This window comes from Brassica rapa, chromosome A08, assembly GCF_000309985.2.
Source record: "Brassica rapa cultivar Chiifu-401-42 chromosome A08, CAAS_Brap_v3.01, whole genome shotgun sequence".
Taxonomy (NCBI): Eukaryota; Viridiplantae; Streptophyta; class Magnoliopsida; order Brassicales; family Brassicaceae; genus Brassica; species Brassica rapa.
Genome location: NC_024802.2, coordinates 15,884,363 through 15,904,705, shown reverse-complemented (window position 1 = coordinate 15,904,705; position 20,343 = coordinate 15,884,363). Strand labels below are relative to the sequence as shown.

At 30.9% G+C, this 20,343-nt stretch overlaps 3 protein-coding genes, 1 long non-coding RNA gene, 1 other non-coding gene and 1 pseudogene across 5 annotated transcripts; 3 read left to right on the top strand and 3 right to left on the bottom strand.

Annotated features, from left to right (window-relative positions):
• Positions 1-3,291: 3,291 nt before the first annotated feature.
• On the top strand, positions 3,292-4,939 carry LOC103834961 (MLP-like protein 328). The gene is made up of 2 exons (XM_009111048.3): positions 3,292-3,740; positions 4,432-4,939. Exons 1-2 carry the CDS (start codon positions 3,554-3,556, stop codon positions 4,698-4,700), a joined length of 456 nt encoding a protein of 151 aa, XP_009109296.1. The 5' UTR covers positions 3,292-3,553; the 3' UTR covers positions 4,701-4,939.
• Positions 4,940-5,167: 228 nt separating this feature from the next.
• Positions 5,168-10,502, top strand: LOC103835537 (annotated as a pseudogene).
• Positions 10,286-10,369, bottom strand: TRNAL-CAA. Its single transcript has one exon. It is a non-coding gene; the product is annotated as a tRNA-Leu (tRNA).
• On the bottom strand, positions 10,396-12,039 carry LOC103834960 (reticulon-like protein B1). The gene is made up of 5 exons (XM_009111047.3): positions 11,574-12,039; positions 11,266-11,434; positions 11,040-11,181; positions 10,893-10,962; positions 10,396-10,812 (listed from the first exon to the last, which is right to left on the bottom strand). The coding sequence occupies exons 1-5, from the start codon at positions 11,830-11,832 to the stop codon at positions 10,643-10,645; spliced, it is 810 nt and encodes a 269-aa protein (XP_009109295.1). The 5' UTR covers positions 11,833-12,039; the 3' UTR covers positions 10,396-10,642.
• Positions 12,040-12,323: 284 nt separating this feature from the next.
• On the bottom strand, positions 12,324-13,365 carry LOC117127290. Its single transcript, XR_004450222.1, has 2 exons — positions 12,806-13,365; positions 12,324-12,682 (listed from the first exon to the last, which is right to left on the bottom strand). It is a non-coding gene; the product is annotated as an uncharacterized LOC117127290 (long non-coding RNA).
• A 40-nt stretch (positions 13,366-13,405) lies between these two features.
• On the top strand, positions 13,406-15,215 carry LOC103834959 (50S ribosomal protein L25). The gene is made up of 3 exons (XM_009111046.3): positions 13,406-13,864; positions 13,979-14,108; positions 14,713-15,215. The coding sequence occupies exons 1-3, from the start codon at positions 13,439-13,441 to the stop codon at positions 14,970-14,972; spliced, it is 816 nt and encodes a 271-aa protein (XP_009109294.1). The 5' UTR covers positions 13,406-13,438; the 3' UTR covers positions 14,973-15,215.
• The last annotated feature ends 5,128 nt before the right edge of the window (positions 15,216-20,343 follow it).

Here is a 20,343-nt window from a genome sequence, read left to right as displayed (position 1 = left end):
CCACTAAACACTACTCTTCACACATATCATTAAAAATCACAAAAAAGACATGGATAACAAATCAGCCAGTGATAACGGTCATTCCACCACCCACATACTAAAATAAAAATTAATTGAATCACCCTACATGGTCTTCAGGTCTTGTGCAGTGGCGAAGCTAGGCTGTAGGATGTAGGGGCAAGTGCACCCGCAATTATTTTAAAATTCGAATATTTTATGTAGAAACATCAAAAATTTGTTAGTTCATGTAGTAAAATGTAGTTTGTGCACCCAGAGCAGGTCATAGAAATTTGTTGGCTAGAAACCAAAAACATAATGGGGCCAATTAGGATCGAACTCATGACCTCTTCAAGCTAACAATAGTTCAATTACCAAGCCGGCTGAAGAAAGTTTTGACAAAAATGTAACCGAATTTTTACTTAATATTTACGTATTTGGCGGCCGGAAGCATGGACTTGGCCCGCTTCTATTTAAGGCCGGCTCTGTGTGCATCCATACTTTCCCACGTTCCATCCCTTTTATATGCACTTTTTATTTTTATTACCAAAGGTGTACCCATGAATTAAATGGTCTAGCTGGCCCCTGGTCTTGTGCTGTGAAAACATAACCAAACAGCATGCCCATTTCAAATATACTAGCTAATTTTTATTGAAACGCAGCTAACGCATATCTCTATCCTATACGATCCACTAGTCCAGCCCTTATTCGGATCCCCATCTGTATATGCGGTTCTAAACCTTTTTTCGATTGTTCAGAAAGTCCATACCAAAATGTAAGATGGAAATTACCTGTACAAAAACATTTTTTCTGAGTGAGTTCATATCAACTATCTAACAATATATGTAAAAACAAATACCAATCTATAAAAATATATATATTTATATTTTTTTACTTCAGACCAAAATTCATACAAATCTTTGGCGTCCGTGAAAACTTGTACTTTGGTCACTTAAATCGTGCATAATAACCATGATGATCAAAACTCATTGCGAAAAGATTCGAACTTTAATACCTTAATAATTTTATAGTAAATATTTCAACCACTAGACCATCCTGAATTAATTGAAATGTTTTTTTCGTGAAACATACATTTATTTGATAGACACATATCGTAATTTTGATATGAACATAATTTTAGGTTACCAAAATTCCGCCTTTCTCTCTTTTCAGAAAAATGTTTCCGCCTTTCTATTTTACAAATCATAATGGAGTCCAGCTACAAATTACAACCCCAATCCGAACTATTAATGCATTAATGCATAATCACCATGCCAGGCATGGGATCAAATTCTTCTTAATCTTTTTTTTTTGTGATAAAATTCGATCCTGTGTTTTATTTTCTATAACAATGAAAATATAAAGATCGGCTATATAATTGCAACAATAAACTTTCTTATACATTATATATATATATATATATATATATATATATATATATATATATATATATATATATATATTTCATATATAAGTATATAACTTTTTTTTTGATGAATAAGTATATAACTTATAAACACACACTATTAGTACTTGATTTTGGGCTATCATAACATAAAGTATTATGCAACTAAATAATGATTGAAAAATAGAAAATGATTAAATGAATAAAAGTAGTTGCTTTGAAGATGCATATATTGATATATGTATAAAAGTAGTTAACTTTTCATATAAACTGCATATATAAGTCTGTACATGTATATAATGTAATCTAATGTATTTTATTTATCAACTTCTTTGAATATGTATTCTTTTCTTGAATGAAGTTAAATCTCTTCACTTAAAAAATATTTGTACATAAGATGTGATTTTGTCTAAAAGTGTGTGATATACTTAAGAAAAAATGATTGACAACTACACGAACTGTATGTCCCACATAGAAATATTCCGAATTATTATGTGTTATGTTGCTAGCATCATAACCATCATTCTAACTAAAAGTGTGCCGGATTTGAAATTCAACAACTTCTAATGATGTTTTCACATTTTATCACATGTTTCGGTTGTATAACATTATATTTGAATGTTTGATTTATGAATTTATTTTGTTTTGATCTTTGGTATGTGTGTTTTGGTTTGTTTCTAAAAGTCTGATTGACAAATTTCTCATCAGATGTTGCTAGATTTCAAATCTGACAAACTTTTAAACTATTAGAATAATTTTTATGGTGTTAACAGTATAACACATAATAGATTAAAGATATTGTTATGTGAATCATATAGTTTATGTAATTTTATATATTACCTTTGTCCAAATATGTAATCATGTAGTGACGAATAGTTCTTGTAGTTGACAATTATTTTTTCCTAAAATTAAACTAAACCCTTAGTAGGGAAAGCTTCTAATAATCACTTAATATAATGATAAATCATACCTGTAAGGATTTGTATAGCTACCATTCCCACAGCCTCCCAGTGAGTCAATACGATTATGGACCTATTTGTCGATGTAACTGAAAGAGTAATTCATCGAAATCTGTTGAGTGTGGAGGGTTTGTGTTGTTGCATTTGAATCCTGAATGTTGTACATGGAGCTTGTTCTTGGTGTGAACAAAATGATTTTATTGACTATTACATGTTTTATCCGTATTAAATATCTAATATTCAGTTAGTACTCACACATACATACTACCTCATCTCTTATAATAACTCAACTCGAATCTATGATTTATTATCTGGTTATAATGCACATTCATAATAAAGATACAAAATCATTTGCTGGCTATTATTTTATAATCCCGATAATCTATCTATTATTCGGTATACTATGCATTCATTAAGATTGTTGCAGCTATTGTAATAACACAAGACCAACCGATAATGTACATAATACAAGATTAATTTTGTAATATCCGCTTAACACGGGGTACTCTAACTCTTATAATAACTCAACTTAAATTCATGATGTAATATCCAATTATAATACGCAATCATAATACATGTAAAAATTATTTTTAGCTATTACTATTATAATTCGGATAATCTATGCATTATCTGATTGTAATACATATATTACTGTAGCAATTGTAATAACACAATACCAAATTAAAAATAAATATATTTAATATCATTTAAATTAAGTTATATACTATTTTAAAATTCATAATTATTTTAATTTCAAAATTTTAGAAATTGTAACATAATTGAATTATTATTTTTTAATTTTATTTTAACTAAATCATTAAAGTATATTTATATATTTATATTATTATTTTTAAACAAATAAAAATTATTTATTTAGCAAATATTTTGTAAATATATTATTTCAAGGCATGGTGGTGCGAATAGACACGATAAATGTGTACATGGGCATGATTATCTTCTAAGTGATATACTGTGCCAACTACCCACATTAAAAAGCGATCAGAATTTGATTACCCTTGAAAAGTAACTTCACCGTCAAATGATCGATGAAAGAAACGGTAGAAACAATGTTTTACCGTCACGTTCACTATATAAATCAAGGCGATGACAAGTGCTTTTTCATCAACCAAAACAAACAAACAAACAAAAACGAGTCGAAGCTTTATAGAGAGAGAGAGAGAGATAGGGGAAAATGGCGACGTCAGGAACATACGTGACCGAGGTTCCGTTAAAAGGGACGGTGGAGAAACACTACAAGAAGTGGAGGAGCGAGAACCATGCCTTCCCGGAAGCCATAGGCCACCACATCCAAAATGTCATCATTCACGACGGCGAATGGGACTCTCACGGGGCCATCAAGACTTGGAACTACACATGCGGTATTACTTATACCTTTTAATTCTGTCTGTATATTCCAAACTCTATACACACTACTGAGTTAAACTATAGTCTATAGCTATGTATGGAACTAAGGTATTGGTAGTAGTAGTAGTAGTACTACTATATACTGCCTTATGAATTATGATTACTATTTATGGTTATATAAGAAACTAAATAAAATATAGTTGTTCCGATATGTCACAAGTAGGTCGACTCTGGAGAATACGTATGAACACATGTACTTACGTATAAATATTTCCAATTCCCTCGCTTTTTGCATTTGTATTGATATATTTATGAAAGAAACTTAAAAAAACAATTCTATAGAATCAAGACAGAATTAGAAAAGTATATATATACATTTATGTCTGCAAACAAATGCAAACATGCTTTTGCCTCAAGTGTTTGTGTTTACTATTAACTAAATGTAAGCAAACAATCGATATGTACCATAGTCCTGAGTTATGACTTAATTCAATCAAACTGGATTGGTTGATGCAGTTAGTAACGTATCATTGTGAATTTTGATGTCAAATAGTTTAAGTTTGATTTGTTATTCTTGCCCCCAACAACATATTTATACTTAGAATTAGCAATTTAGTATGAGTCATGACTAGTCGGATGTTGCAAATATTATTGCATCATTACACCGGCAAATATGTATATGATAATGTGTGTTCATGTATAAAGATGGGAAGCCAGAGGTATTCAAGGAAAGGAGAGAGATAGACGATGAGAAGAAAACGGTGACATTTAGAGGACTTGAAGGTCACGTGATGGAACAACTCAAGGTGTATGACGTCACCCTGGAGTTTATCCCCAAGTCGGAGGATGGTTGCGTCTGCAAAATTACTATGATATGGGAGAAGCGTAACGATGAGTTCCCCGAACCAAGCAACTACATGAAATTCGTCAAGAGCATGGTTGCTGACATGGACGACCATGTTCTCAAAGCTTAATCATCATCATCATCGTCATCACAATCCACCATCACCAATCCACCATCACAATCACCGTCACCATGATCAATATCATCTCCATTACGAAATACTTATTAATATGCTTTTCAATTCAATAAATGTGGTCTTGTGGAGTTTATTTCTTTGTAAGATCATGCTTTGATATGTTCTTGTGGTCATCGACCGATTGGATATGTTCTTGTTCACTACTTATCAATATATTTCCAGTGTTTACAATTTTCGTATATAAAATATATGGATTAGTAGATATTTTTTTTTTTTTGAACAAAGGATTAGTAGATATCTAGTTGTGCACCATGAAACATTTTACTTTGGTTCGAAAATATGCTAATTTGTATAATAAACATTTTTTTGTGATTATCAGTTAAGTAAAGTTAAAACAATAATTCAATAGATTCAAAAAATTTAAAAACTTTTAAATTTAATTATTATTAAATAATAAAAAATGATCCAAACCATTTGTTTTCGTGAAAAGGATGTAGTATATAACCGCTCGATTTACATGTTAAACGATGTAAATCCCGTCTGCATCTCTCTTCTATCTCGGTAAACATTCCTGCATTTCTTCTTTAGTTTTTCATATATTATTTGATTGTTCACCAAGCTTGTATTCAGTGTCGTCACTCAACTGAATTCGTCTAGCTGGCTAGTACATGCAATATATCAACGATGGTGAATGTCCACACCGATATAAGTGTTTTTTTTTTGTTCACCACCGATTTAATATAACATTAAAAAATAGTACCAAACTATATCGCTATTATATTGTCGACACAACTTGTCGTTCCCAATAAAATTTGTTCCCTTGAAATATAATCACTTTTTATTTTCGATTATTTTCCATAGACCCAAACAGCAACAGCATGGAGAACCGATAAAGTACGGCCAATAGTTTTCTCCCCTTGTTATTACTTATTAATGCATCGCGACATTAGATTTGAGAGGATGAGATTAGTGAGCTGTGAAACATGTGACTAAATCTTACTAACATTTGTTTTGTGTCGGATCAGACTAAATACGGAATGGGCCTAATAATGAACTATCCTAGTTACTGAACAAGTCTAGATCCAAGGTAATCTTTCACACCAGAGTTGTTGTTAGCCGGTAAGCTTTCCACTCCCATTCTTCTTCATCTTCTTCTTCGTCTGTTGAGTTCGTGTTGAATCTAGTTTTAGTTTTTGCCTGTCATTGTTTAAGACATTGTCAATTATCTCTAACCAAGCGAAATCAATTCGATCGTCGCTTGATTTTCTTGATCTGTCGATTAACCTATGGAGTGATTAGTATCCCCATGAACATTATAATTATTGAAAAGTTAGTTTCACTCGAAACAGGACTTAGAGCACCCACGTCAAAAATATATTGATGGATCTCTTAAGATTATATTAATGTATAAGACAAAAGAAAGAGGCGAGGGGTAGAAAAATGATGGAGACAAAGTGGAAAGAGGTTTTTATACGAGAGACCCAAATAAATATATAAGAGATTCTTGACATTTTCTCTTTTACTGATTCTATTTTTTTTCAATCATTTTATAATTTAATTATAAATAATAAAATAAATAGCATTAATATTTTACGTATAAAAAAACTTTCTTTAGTGTGTTCCAAAAAAGAAACTCTTCTTAGATACTTTAAGGATGATTAAGCTAATGTGTTTTTTTAAGACGTTGACTTTCGACCGTAAGCAGTTTGAAACCTATTATGTATTTTCTTTCTGCAGGCAAAACTTTTTCTCAGAGATGGCGTTTTCTGGACTGTCACGAGGGTTACTGAAATCATCTTTTACTATGCATTACATCAATCCTTTACCTAAGTATCATCAACGAAATCATAACTAGAAAGTATGGAGTAAAGGAAGAGAACGGCATCAAGAGAACTCTCTTGGTGCTGACTGTAATGACAGATTAGTTGCTGGAATGTCTTCGGTTATTGAGGTAAAACCTAAGAAGCATGATGACAAAGAGAAGAGTGGTGCTGGTGTTAAGGAAGCTTCTTGGATAGATTTGTATTTGCCAGAAGAAGCTAGAGGTTATGCAAAGCTTGCTCGATTGGATAAACCAATTGGAACTTGGTTGTTTGCTTGGTCTTATATGTGGTAAGTTTTTTAGATAATGTAGCTTAGAATACATTTCACTTTTGAGATTCAATTCAATCAGGAGATAAAGAAAACTGTGAGTTATAATTACTGAAGGGGAGACTTCTAAAATTTGGATTATTTTTTGTGTGTTTATTACAAGTTTGTATTGAAAATTTGAAACCTCTTCTAGAAATATTTATTTTATTTTAACAATTAGTGTTTCAAAAAAAAATTAACAATTAACAATTGAATTAGCATAAATCAGTTTAAGACGTTATTATATAATATAACCTAATCCTACAAAATAATAAATTATAAATTAAATAATATGAATAAAAAGAACCATATATAATCATTTTTTATTGTGGATCTTGTTCCAGAATTAAGTAAACAGTTCAAAATTCTGAATTTCCACCATTTTTGTATTAGGTCTATTGCGTTGGCTGCTGATCCTGGAAGCCTTCCAAGTTTTGAAATGATGGCTCTATTCGGTTGCAAAGCACTAGTACTTAGAGGTCCTGCTTGTACTATAAATGATCTGTTTGATCGGGACATTGATAGAAAGGTTAGTTTGTTTTTGCGGTATAATGATATGTCAAATTTATATCCCTTTAGAATGCTCGTTTAAAAACAATATGACGATGGCGGGAAAAGTGTTTCTGCTTTCACATCTGGAAGTGCTATGATACTGTGTGTCATCAATCGATCAAGCAATTCTAGTAACTTTGGTAATAGTTTGTCTGCATGTACTGAATACTTTGTCCAGAAGACAAAAATACTTTTGATATTATATGCATGAAGGTAGAATATGTGTTTTCTTATATGGTGCCTGAGAGATTGCTTTCTGATCAGGTTGAACGTACAAGACTAAGACCTCTAGCGAGTGGTCTTTTTACACCATTTCAAGGGATTCAGTTTCTTGGGCTACAGTTGCTTTTATTGTTAGGGATTCTTCTCCAACTTAACAACTACAGGTTTGTTTGGTTTATATGCAAGTGTTTGTTTAAATTCACAAACACAAATCACTCACCAGTAACCAAACGACATGTAATCAAGTTCTGTACAGGGATAATGTCATGCCTTGGCTTAATTAGTTTTGTGCTTAATTTATTAACTCCAGCCTTATATTCTGCAGCCGTGTATTAGGAGCCTTATCTTTGTTACTAAACTTCTCCTACCCACTTATGACGAGGTTTACACATTGGGTAAAAATGCTTTTCAATGTTTAATACTATGCTTTCTTCTTTGTCTTTTTTTTTTCTGATAGTTTTCTGTTATTGTTATTTTAGCCTCAAGCATTTTTAGGTTTCACCATAAACTGGGGAGCACTATTAGGATAAGCTGCAGTTAAAGGAAGCTTAGAACCAGCTGTTTGTACTCCCTCTTTATCTCTCAGCAGTCTGCTGGACCATTGTTTATGATACTATTTATGCACATCAGGTATAGTTCTTAGTGTAGTTTTGAATTATTATGGAGGGATTTTGCTTGAAACTAAGTTTCTACAGGACAAAGAAGATGATTTGAAGGTTGGTGTCAACAGCTCTTACATTTGGTGATAATACAAAGCTGAGGCTAACTGGATTTAGAACATCATCCGCACTCAATGAACTTTACAAGGAATCTTTTGTGATACTTAACTCCATTTACATTATTTTTTAATATTTTTCTCGTTCTAATGACTTACGCATCACTGGGCGCTGCTTCAGGACAACTAGGATGGCAAATAGGGACAGAAGATTTCTCATCTCGTTTTGAATGCAGTAGAAAGTATGTTAACAACTTAGGCTTCCTTCTTTTGTCTTGGGATCTGGTTTTTGATATTTCCACAGGTTTGTGTCCAACAAATGGTTTGGTGCTATTATATCTAGTGGTGTTTTACTTGGAAGAACGTTTCAGTAGATATCTCTCTCTCTGGTAAGGAATGCTGATGAAGATGTTCTTGGGGTAAGAGTAACCTATTCCTATATATGAAGAATGGAAGTAGACTCTCGAGACGTCGCTACCAAGTAAAAAGTCTCCTTCAGGATTTCACAAGCTGAAGGAGAAACCATTGTCAGATTAGCTGAAACCTGACTTCTTCTCATTAGTTTCTGGTACTGTTGTTGTCATGCCTTTTGTTTACAAGGAGGTTTGTTGGGGAAAACGGCATATTCATGCCCGAACTAGGGGTTGCTGAGAGAATACATACCTCAACTTTTACTGCAAGTCGAAACATACCTACACTAATCAAAAATTTAAAATTCATGCCTGAACTATGGGTTGATAAAAAAATACATATCCCAACTCTTATTGCATGCCAAAACATACCTTAACTAATCAAAAATTTGAAATTTATGCCTAGTCTTTAGAAGTCAACGCTAATTTCAATCTATACTATTATTTTTGAAATAATTTTATAGCAACGGAGCTCTCACGTTAAAAAACAGAGTGGCTAAAGTTTATGTTATCCTTAATGAATTTTTATATATATTCTATTATATAATAATAAAAAAATTATATTAAAAATCTTATATATTTTTAAAAAATTATGATGATTCTTATATATTGTGTTGTTATCTTAAAATAATAGTTTACTATTGTAAAAGTAAAAAAAATTAAGAGACATGATTTTTGCAATATTATATTTTCTTAAAAATATATGATAATTCTTATATATTGTGTTGTTATCTTGAAATAATATTTTACTATTTTGAAAGTTAAAATTTAAGATAAAAATAATATCTAAGTAAATATTAATGGAGCAATATATTTGTATAAGGATATTTTCTAAGAAGTGATTTTAAGATATATTTGTATATATAAGAATTATCTTTTTTTTTAAATATAATATTGTAAAAAATAACTTCTTTTAATTTTTTTACTTTTATAATAGTAAAATATTATTTTAAGATAACAACATAATATATAAGAATCATCATAATTATTTTTAAAAAATATATAAGATTTTTAAAATAAAATTCATTTTATTTAAAAATTCATTAAGGGTAACATAGAATTTAGTCAATCTAATTTTTAACGTGAGAGCTCTGTTGCGAAAAATTACTTCGCAAATAAAATTCATTTTATTATATAATAGAATATATATAAAAATTTATTAGGGGTAACATAGATTTTAGCTACTCTAATTTTTAACGGGAGAGCTCCGTTGCGAAAATTTACTTCGCAAATAATAGTATAGATTGAAATTGGCGTTGACTTCTAAAGACTAGGCATAAATTTCAAATTTTTGATTAGTTAAGGTATGTTTTGGCATGCAATAAGAGTTGGGGTATGTATTTTTTTATCGATCCATAATTCAGGCATGAATTTTAAATTGTTGATTAGTGTAGGTATGTTTTGACTTGCAGTAAAAGTTGAGGTATGTATTTTCTCAACAATCCCTAGTTCGGGCATGAATAAGCCGTTTTCCCGAGGTTTGTTGATACTCCTCCATTCAAAGCGTTGACTGACTAAAATTAAGATATCAACAAAAAAGCAAACCGAAATGTCAGAAGTGGGATTTGAACCCACGCCCTCTCACGAGGACCAGAACTTGAGTCTGGCGCCTTAGACCACTCGGCCACCCTGACTATTTATTTAAACTAAACTTACATTATATACAATCACTAATTAATAATAATACTGTAAAGAACAAAGATCAACATCATCCTTAGCAATAATAGGACTAAGTTCAGATTGAGTGAAGAGGTAGTAAGATACTGTTAAAAAGGTCTAAAGCTTCTTACAACAAATCCACTAGAACCAAAATAACATACTAAAGGGATGTAACACAGAGATTCTGACACCATTACAAAACACCCTTTTTTTTTTGCTATCGACGTATTACCATTTCGTAGAACCTACTAATCTCTCTTCTTGTTCTTCAACGGGCCCAATGGGATCTTGCTCAACACCTTCTCGTCCAACACTGCGTACTGCTTCTTGATCTCGATCATTGCCTTCTCACCTAATGGGTCGACTTTGTCTTCGTACTTGTCGTAGACAAGAGGCACCGTGAAGAGCAGCACAAGAGCTGTTGTGGGCAGATAAAGAGATTTAGAACATCAGGGTCTAGTAAGATAAGATAAGGAAATCACCAAGATTAAGCATTACCTATGTATGCCAATGTCAAGAAGTTGAACCAGCCGCCTAAGATAGAAAGAACCCACAAGCCGGCAACTGCCTGTTCAATCCAATCGTACATTTTTGTCAGATTGGGATGAGCACACTAGTTTATAATCATCACACACTTTAACTTACAGAGATGAACTTCTTGAGATCCCTTCCAGATGCAATCTCACGAAGGGAATGGAACCCACGGTTGATCTCTATCCTAAGCCCAGACGCAAGCTGAAGAACAGGCTCTTCAGGGATATGAACTTCAGGAATCTTTGGTGGTGACCTAACAGAGAATCAACCGTCAACAATGGAGTAGTGAATCTTAATAAGCTGGGCCTGGCACACGTACAAAGAGACATAAGCTTACTTGTGAATGAACATGGTGGCATTAGACCAGAGAAACAGAACTGCAAGAACAACAATCATCACATGGCAAAGCAAAGTGAGGAGGTGATACTCCATCAACTCAAACAGAACCCAGGCAGCTGTAGCACCACCAGACATCTTCTTGTCCTTCCACATGAATATATCAGCAGCTGCACATCAAAAGAAACAACAGGTTAACACCAAAAACATCACATATACTATCACCATTGGATCACTAAACACTAGAAAGCATGAAACTTTATACAAATCCAGATTCGAATTCATATACAAGTCGGAGATAAAACGTACGTTTTCCACCGCCGAGAACTTTGTGAACGGGCTTCTCCCTTCCGAACAAGCGGTAAACTTTCGATTTCATTGATGACGGAGAAGACGGCTTCTCCTTCTTCTCCTTCTCGTCGTCTGAGGATGAAGAAGACGACGACGAATCGCCGCCGCCGTGGTGGATCTTCTCCGATATCTTATCCATCAACGATTCCCTCTCCACAATCTCCACCGCAGGCTCCGAAGCCGTCACGGTTTCTTCGTGTTTGTGCTCCTCCGTCATCTTCTCCGATTTCGATTTCAGAGAGATATTATTAACTTTCCGATTTGATTGAACGACACAGAACAAAGTAGTTTAGCCTTTAAGAGTATTTTGAAACTCAATCTCGTCCGTTGATATAGTAGTTGAGATCTGAGACGTTGGTTGGGACGTTGGTTGGTTCGGTTCCGAAGTAAACACGTTCGTTACTTAGCTAGGGCAAAGCGCATGCATTGGGGACAAAGGAAATAAAGGCGAACACAAACATTTCAATAGGAAACCGACATGTGACGCCGTCAGATTTAACGGCCACCGTCGTTGAGAGACGTTTCACGTGGCGGATGCTTAAGCTCAGACGTTGGTGATCGAATCTTTGATTTCATGACACGTGGAGAAATATTCAGCCACTCGTACATGAGTCACGTTCTTTCTGTCTGCGGAATGACAAAACATTACTATATTATATAAAAATTTTATATTGATGTACTTAGAGTAACTAATTAAGTATATGGTGGTAAGCAGTACTTTTATATTCTTATTAATAAAATTACAATATTTAAACAGGTAATTAGTACACGTCGTAAGATTAGAAGAGGGCCCAACAGAGCACAAATGACTTCACCAATATGGACCCAATTCTAAATGGTTATAGATTCCAGAACATGCTCATAATAAACCAAAATCACAACTAAACCGCAACTGCATACCGGAATATGCTCACACCGAATAACCTTTTATAATAGATTTGAGAAGACTTGAGAAAAACCAGACAAACGGACCTTGCACATGGAAGATGAAGTGAAAGAAGTAGAAGCGCCATTTTTCTTGATCCTCATGAGTTCAAGAAGTTGTACGAGTGACTTCTTTAGTTTTTCTTTTATTAACAGAAAGCAAAAATACTTATAAATTAGAATATAAACGCTAAATCTTAAATAAAATGACAAAAGAATCAAATGTACAACATCAAGAAGAGAAAGGTTATATAAAAAAGCAATACCTGTGACTACAAAAAAATAGGTTCTGACTTGAGCCAAATGTGTTTTTGTTTTCCTTTTTGCCAAGAGGAGCAAGACGACTAGACGAGCTTATACCATCGTGATGAAGCCTCTTATTTTGTACCGGACGATTTTACCCCTACTAAAATACATACCATAGTCGTACCGATAAAACTGAGTACGTCTGGTTCAATTTGTTTCCCTAGACCTTTTCATTGCTTTAATCTCCATCCGTATTCTCTCCATAGCCAAAACTGAATTAATAGTCTAGATTTGATTTCCATCAATGAGTGAAAAAAATAAAGGAATGATGCATTCATCACTAACCCAAACAAAATTGCAACGGTTGAGTTTGGTTCACCGAATAAAACCGGTTGGTACATATTGAGGATAAAACGGTCACTTGCAACTAGGCCAACAGATTCAAAGAACATCTTTTGGAATATCCCCCCCCCCCCCCCCCCCTCCTCCCCCCCCCCCCCCCATCAAATACACTCGTGAAACGTTGAGCTAAGTTCAAGCCCATAAATAAGCCCATTAACTTTTTAATTAGGCCCATCTAAAACGACAGCGTTTCACTCGAGAAACCTCCTTTAGCACAGCTTCTCTCACTCTCTCTCTTTGGTAAGTTAAAAATGTTGCTCCGTCGTGCAACCGCACTACCCAAAACCCTACAAAACCTCCGGCTATTCTCCCCGGCGGCGACCTCCGCATTAGCCCTCGACCACGCCCTAGAATCCCAGCTCGACTACCTCCCTGGATTCCCGCGGCCCGATGCGAAGCACGCAGAGACGATCTTAGCCGTTCCTCGGTCCGACTCCGGCAAGAACATATCGGCGAAAGAGCGTAAAGCGGGTCGAGTTCCTTCGATCATATTCGAACAGGAGGATGGTCAGCACGGAGGGAACAAGAGGCTTGTCTCGGTCCAGACGAATCAGATCAGGAAGCTGGTGACTCATCTGGGTTACTCCTTCTTCCTCGCTAGGCTCTTCGATGTCGAGGTTCGGTCTGAGATTGGTTCCGATGAGGTCATTGAGAAAGTCAGGGCCTTGCCCAGATCGGTAAAGTCTCCTCCTTTTTTCACTCTTGACATTGATGAATCGTGAGTTGTGTGTTGGCTTATTGGGTATGTGTTAAGTTATGTAAAGATGTCTGCTTTGGAAATTTTTTTTCAGATTCATTTGCACTCTGGAACTGATGCGCCACTGAATGTGACGTTTATAAGAGCTCCTCCTGGTACTCTGTTGAAGGTTGATATACCTCTTGTGTTTATTGGAGATGATGTGTCTCCTGGGTTGAAGAAAGGTATAATGGGATTGATTGGATTTAGAAAATATAGTTCCTTTGTTTTTATTTACCAAGAGAGACGATTTTCTTGTTCTGGAATCACATGAAATTAGCTGAAGTGCATTTTGAGTACTAGAGAGCAATCAACACAAGAAATTGAAAGAGAAATAAAGTGCTATGTATCCTTTTCTTCTCTGTGTATGGGGAGTAAGCTGTTTAGTGATCATATATGGGGTTTTGCCTTGTGGTTACTGAGAAAGAGTCCTGCATGGTAGAGTAGATATGCTAAACGCAGGATTAATGCAATGATTAAGTAGTTAAGCCGGACATTAGAATTGATTTGATTGGAGTTCATTGAGCTTCTAAGTCTGTAGAGAAGTGATACCGCCCTGGCCCCGTTCTTGGATTAGAGTGAGCTAAGCTTTGGCGGTGACAAGTAATCATCACTTTCAGATGACCTGTAGCTTTGTTTAGTGGGCTTGTATCTCAGCCTGGCCAACTTTTGTAGAAGCTTTAAGTTTCATCCCTTTTTAGTTTTTTTTAATCAATTTTGTGGATTGCAGCATCTAGTTTCTTGTTGGATTTTTTAGTATTGATAACCATTTTCTTGATTTTTCTGCAGGAGCATCTCTGAATACAATCAAAAGAACGGTGAAGTTTTTATGTCCGGCAGAGATCATCCCTCCATATATAGAAGTAGATCTCAGCCTACTGGACGTTGGACAAAAGCTAGTAGCTGGAGACCTCAAGGTTCATCCGGCGCTAAAGCTAATAAGGCCCAAAGACGAACCAATTGTTAAGATCGCCGGGGGACGTGTCAGTGACCAGCAAAAAGACCAGCAAAAGAAGGATCAGCCAAAGAAAGAGCAATCAAAGAAATAAACCGGTGGTGAGTCATATTAACCGGTGCAAACCAAATGTTGCTCATGATTGTCACCCAAACGTTGATGAAAAATTTGTGGATCAGTCTTCTTAGAACTCGAGATCCCTTAGGATAAAGGTTTTTTGGTGTGTTATTGTGTTGCCGGAGAGCTATAGATTCCGGTGGAATATTATGTCTTTTGATTCTATAATGCATGTTTTTCATGGATCAATCCATAATAAGATTTAACAGATTTCTTGAAATTTTGTTCATCATCATCGGAACTGGAACTGATGCTAGTAGCTTTTTTGTAACAATCTCAGTACTCAGATTCATACTCTCTATTTCTCCAAACTCATTGCTTATAAGCTTCCATGGAGATTTGTCAATGGTTAATTAACAAAAATGAATATTCTCATCTACCAGAGTTGGTAATAAAAGAGGAACTTGTCTTTAGTCATACAAAGCCAAGAAAGAAGGTGAGATGTGTCCACGTAGGGTAAAATAAAAGTAGTTGTTGAGCAATACTAAAGTCCAAGATCTTTCTTCAACCAATCAGGGCGAACATTTTATCCGTTAAATTTATTCGATTCGATCAGAAAAATGCTAAAACTCAATATCATTAAAAATAAAGCAAATCAGAAAATTAGATATCTGTGAAGTACGAAACAAATCATAAATACTAAATAACTAACTTAAGACCGACACCTTGTGCGAGATGAACATTATATATGACTTATTTTTATGTTATATGTTATTTTATATATTATTAAATAATAAATATATTGAATAAATAAAATGTTGTTAACTATTACATATATAATTAAATTGATACGAACATATAAATAAATTTTATAAATACATACAAACACTTTTTCTATTTTATATGGTATATAATTAAATTTAATGATATTAACATAGATATATAGTATATTTTTGGTATTGATATCTATTAAATAATATTTTCTACTCATGTTATTTTGATTATTTCTATATTTTTATAACAAAAGCCTTAAGTCACTAATAACAAATATTTTATTGTCGGATGTTTAATAGTTTTAGTAATTTATAATTTTTTAAAAAATTCAATGCAAATTTTAAAATTTAAATATTAAGTTGTCAATATTTGTTTAAAACATTTATCAAATAAAAATTGTCCAAAGCAAATTTTGAAATTAAAATATTTATGTATTTATATGGTATATAGTTTAATTTAAAAATATTATATGTAAATATATATATATATATATATAGTTTTAATTTTAATATTTACTAATTGACATATTTTACTTGTATGAATTTTCTAATCGTTTGTATCTTATCATAAAAAAAAATTAACGTATGGTTCACAAAAATTTTAAATTTTAGTAATTTATAGTCATTTTAAGAAATTCAAATATACGAATAATTTTGTTTTTATTATATGGTTAATGTGGTTGTTTAGTTATTTAATAAGTTATTTTTTTTAAATGATAGAAGATATACTAATTTTTATTAAATCTTTATTAATCAAAATTATTAGTTTTCATATATATATTTTAGCCACATTAGGTAATTCCATAATTTTTATTTAAGGAAAAAATGAAAAACATTAATAATTAAGTTACGGTTAGTTTAATAAAAAAAATCTATACTATTATTTAAGAAGTAAATTTGCTTATTTGTCTTGCTTTCTATAATTTTAGGCTTAGTCATATTTTATTTTCAGTTATTAATCTTAATAAATAATTTTAGTGATTTAATTGGTAATTTATTATTATCTTCAGAATATTAATTTGGTTTAGTCATATTTGGTTTAGTAATATTTACCAATTCAAATAATATATCTCAATTATGCTAACATTTAAAAAAAAATGAATTTGCTTATTTGTCATGTTTTTCATAATTTTACGCTTAGTCATATTTTATGCTCAATTATTAATCTCAATAAATAATTTTATTGATCTAGCTGGCAATTTATCATCATGTTCAGAATATTAATTTGGTTTAATATATTTACCAATTCAAATAATATATCTCAATTATACTAATATTATATATATATTTATATTATATTTGGTTTAGTAATATTAAACCGGCTCTATTTTAATATATACATCACATAAGACAAAAAAAATTACAAATTACGATTAAATATTAAAAATGTAATATTTAATTAATCACTCTAATGTTTTTTGAACTAATAATATATCTATTTTCAATTTTTTTTTGTAAAATTGTTAAGCCCGTAAATTGAGACAAAACACCTAGTTTATTATCTATTGAGATGGATCAATCTATTTTTCTAAGATTCAAAAAAATCATTATACTGACGATACATGACTAATACATATGTTATAATGCTTCTCTTTTAATATATAAAAATATAGTAGTATTGGATCCGTGCCCAGCTCTACACACAATCGTCGTCGTAAACTATTTCCAACACACTTTCATCCAACGAATCTAACTGCCGGAACAGTCTCGCAAGTCGCAACATAATATTGACAATATATAGTACAATAAACAGAAAAGATATTGTGTAGATATGCAATCAAATAAGAGATTATTTATTTTATTATTTTTGTGAATCTCATCATGAAGAAAAATAGCAAATATTAATAAACTGATATGAGTCTATGTACTACTATTAATTAAAATTTCCATAATTTTATTCCGATTAAAGAAATTAAACCTTACATTTATTCTCCATAATGTTTACTAGGGATTAACCCGGGCTACGCCCGGGATTTTTATTTTTTTCTAATTGAAGTTGTTAAATTATTTATATTTAGGCTATGATTTATATTTATATAAATGTTAAAATGCATGTCATAATTAAAATTTATTTTTAAATTTTAACACGTTAAATTAACATATTTTTTACTATTTAAATATTTTTTTGTAATTTTATTGGCTATCTAGTTATCATATTTAACAAAACTATCTTTTGAGTGTTGGAATAAATGTTTTAGAGATTTTATTAAACTGCATAGTATTTTTGGATCGACCACATGCTCAACATTCGATCGATCCGTAAAATGATGGTCGATCTCCTTGGCCAGGTAAGTACAATTTTAGCAAAAATATCTTTTATTTTCAAATATTAAGTATATAACTATTCTTTTTAATATTTTTTAATTGTATTTTTGATTAAATTATTGTATTATAATGGTTATGTAAATATTTTTTGTGATGTTTGAATTTTTGTTGTTCGTATACTTAACCTAGATGATATTGATGTTTAACAATTTATTGTTTTCTGGAAATAGAAAATAATGATATATCAAAACGTATCTGATACTTGTTAAATGATATTATAATGTAAATTACATCCATTATTTGAAAATAAACATTTGTTGTTTTTATTTTTATTTTAAATCAGAAATTATTTTTATTTAAAAACATTATTCATATATAATATAATAGTTTAAGTTTGGAAGATTAATCTAAATATATAAATTATGTATATTTTTTAAAAAATAATTTAAGATATTATATATTGAGTATCTGAATAAAAGCTGAATTTCTTATCTTGAAAATCAGATATTTATATTTTTGTCTTCATGTTATACTCACCAATCCATCATTAATATTTATAACTCGGTACGTTTTTTTTAAAAACTTAGTTTTAAGTAATAAACGAATTTAATAAATTAAATTCATCACCTATAATGTTCTGTAAATTATATTTGAAAAGTCTCTAAAATTATATTTTAAGCATATTATTATTATTATTATTTAATTTAAGTTATTTTAAACATAATATATGCTAAACCAACTTATATTATATTTACAATAGGACCATCCTAAACCGGTTAGTAAACCAAAAACAATACTAAACCAATATGAACCAATACTTGATTCGGCGAGGAAGAAAGTGTTTCGGGATAAACGCTTGAATGGTTATTAACTGAAATGGTTTGATCATGAAAGAGTTAGTATGAATATTAACAATAAAATTATGGATTAGATTAATTTAAATTTGTAAGAATACCTTTGAGTCTATGAAAAACAATTCAATTCCCATGAATAAGTTTGGCTTTTGGAAGTTGCGTGTTTCCCAACAATGAATCCACATAACAAAAAGTTTGTTGTTATAAAAAAATCTCATTCAAGGTCATTAAAGGTTTTTGGGACGGCAAGAGTTGATAGTGAAACCATTTTTTTGCTCGAGTGCTTTGAAATTTTCCTTAATAGTGTGAAATTGATGTGGATGGAATAATGAGTTTTATAGAGACTTTTTTGATGTAAAACTATACATTTTTTTTTGTTTAATGTGGTATTTCCATTTTTATATAATTTACTACCATTTTAAGATAGAAGTACATTTTAAGATAGATGCTTAAATCTTAATGTACTTTTTCCATTTTTTAAAATGTTTATTTCCATTTCTTATATTTTTATTTACGTAATATCTATATTTTATATTTTTAAATAGATATTTAAATATTAATGTACTTTTTCCATTTTTAAATTGTGTATTTACTTATATTATATATTTTACATTTTAAGATAGATGTTTAATGCTTGATGAACTTTTTCCATTTTTAAAAAAATTGTGTATTTACTTATTATTACATATATAATTCATATATTATATATTTACATTATTTACTTATTATTTATTTTCCTGTATATGTATTTCCATTTCTTGTACTTTTAATTTACTTAATATCTCTATTTTACATTTTAAGATAGATGTTTAAATCTTAGTGTACGTTTTCCATTTTTTTAAATTGTATATTTCCATTTGTTATACTTTCTATTTACGTAATATCTATATTTTAAATTTTAATATATATATTTTTAAATCTTAATGTAATTTCCCATTTTTTAAATTTGGTATTCACTTATATTATATATTTACTTATTATTTATTTTTCTTTATATTGTGTATTTCTATTTCCTATAATTTCTATTTACTAATAATTTTATATTTTAAGATTGATTTACATTTTAAGATAGATGTTTAAATACTAATGTATTTTTTCCATTTTTTTAAATTGTGTATTTCCTTTTCTTATACTTTCTATTTACTTAATATCTATATTTTACATTTTAAGATAGATGTTTAATATTTAATGTACTCTTTCCATTTTTTAAAAATTGTGCATTCACTTATTATTGTATATATAATTCGTATATTTATATATTCAAAATATTTACTTATTATTTATTTTTCTATATATTGAGTATTTCTCTTTCTTATACTTTATATTTAGTTAATGTCTATATTTTATATTTTAAGATAGATGTTTAAATCTTTACGTATTTTTCTATTTTTAATGTAAAACGGCAATATTTAATAGAAGAACTTGGATAAATAGTCAAATATTTATATTTATGTTTTTTTTCTTTTTTTAATAAAATGGTAATGTTACATTATGAAGATAACCCGTTTTTTTAGTG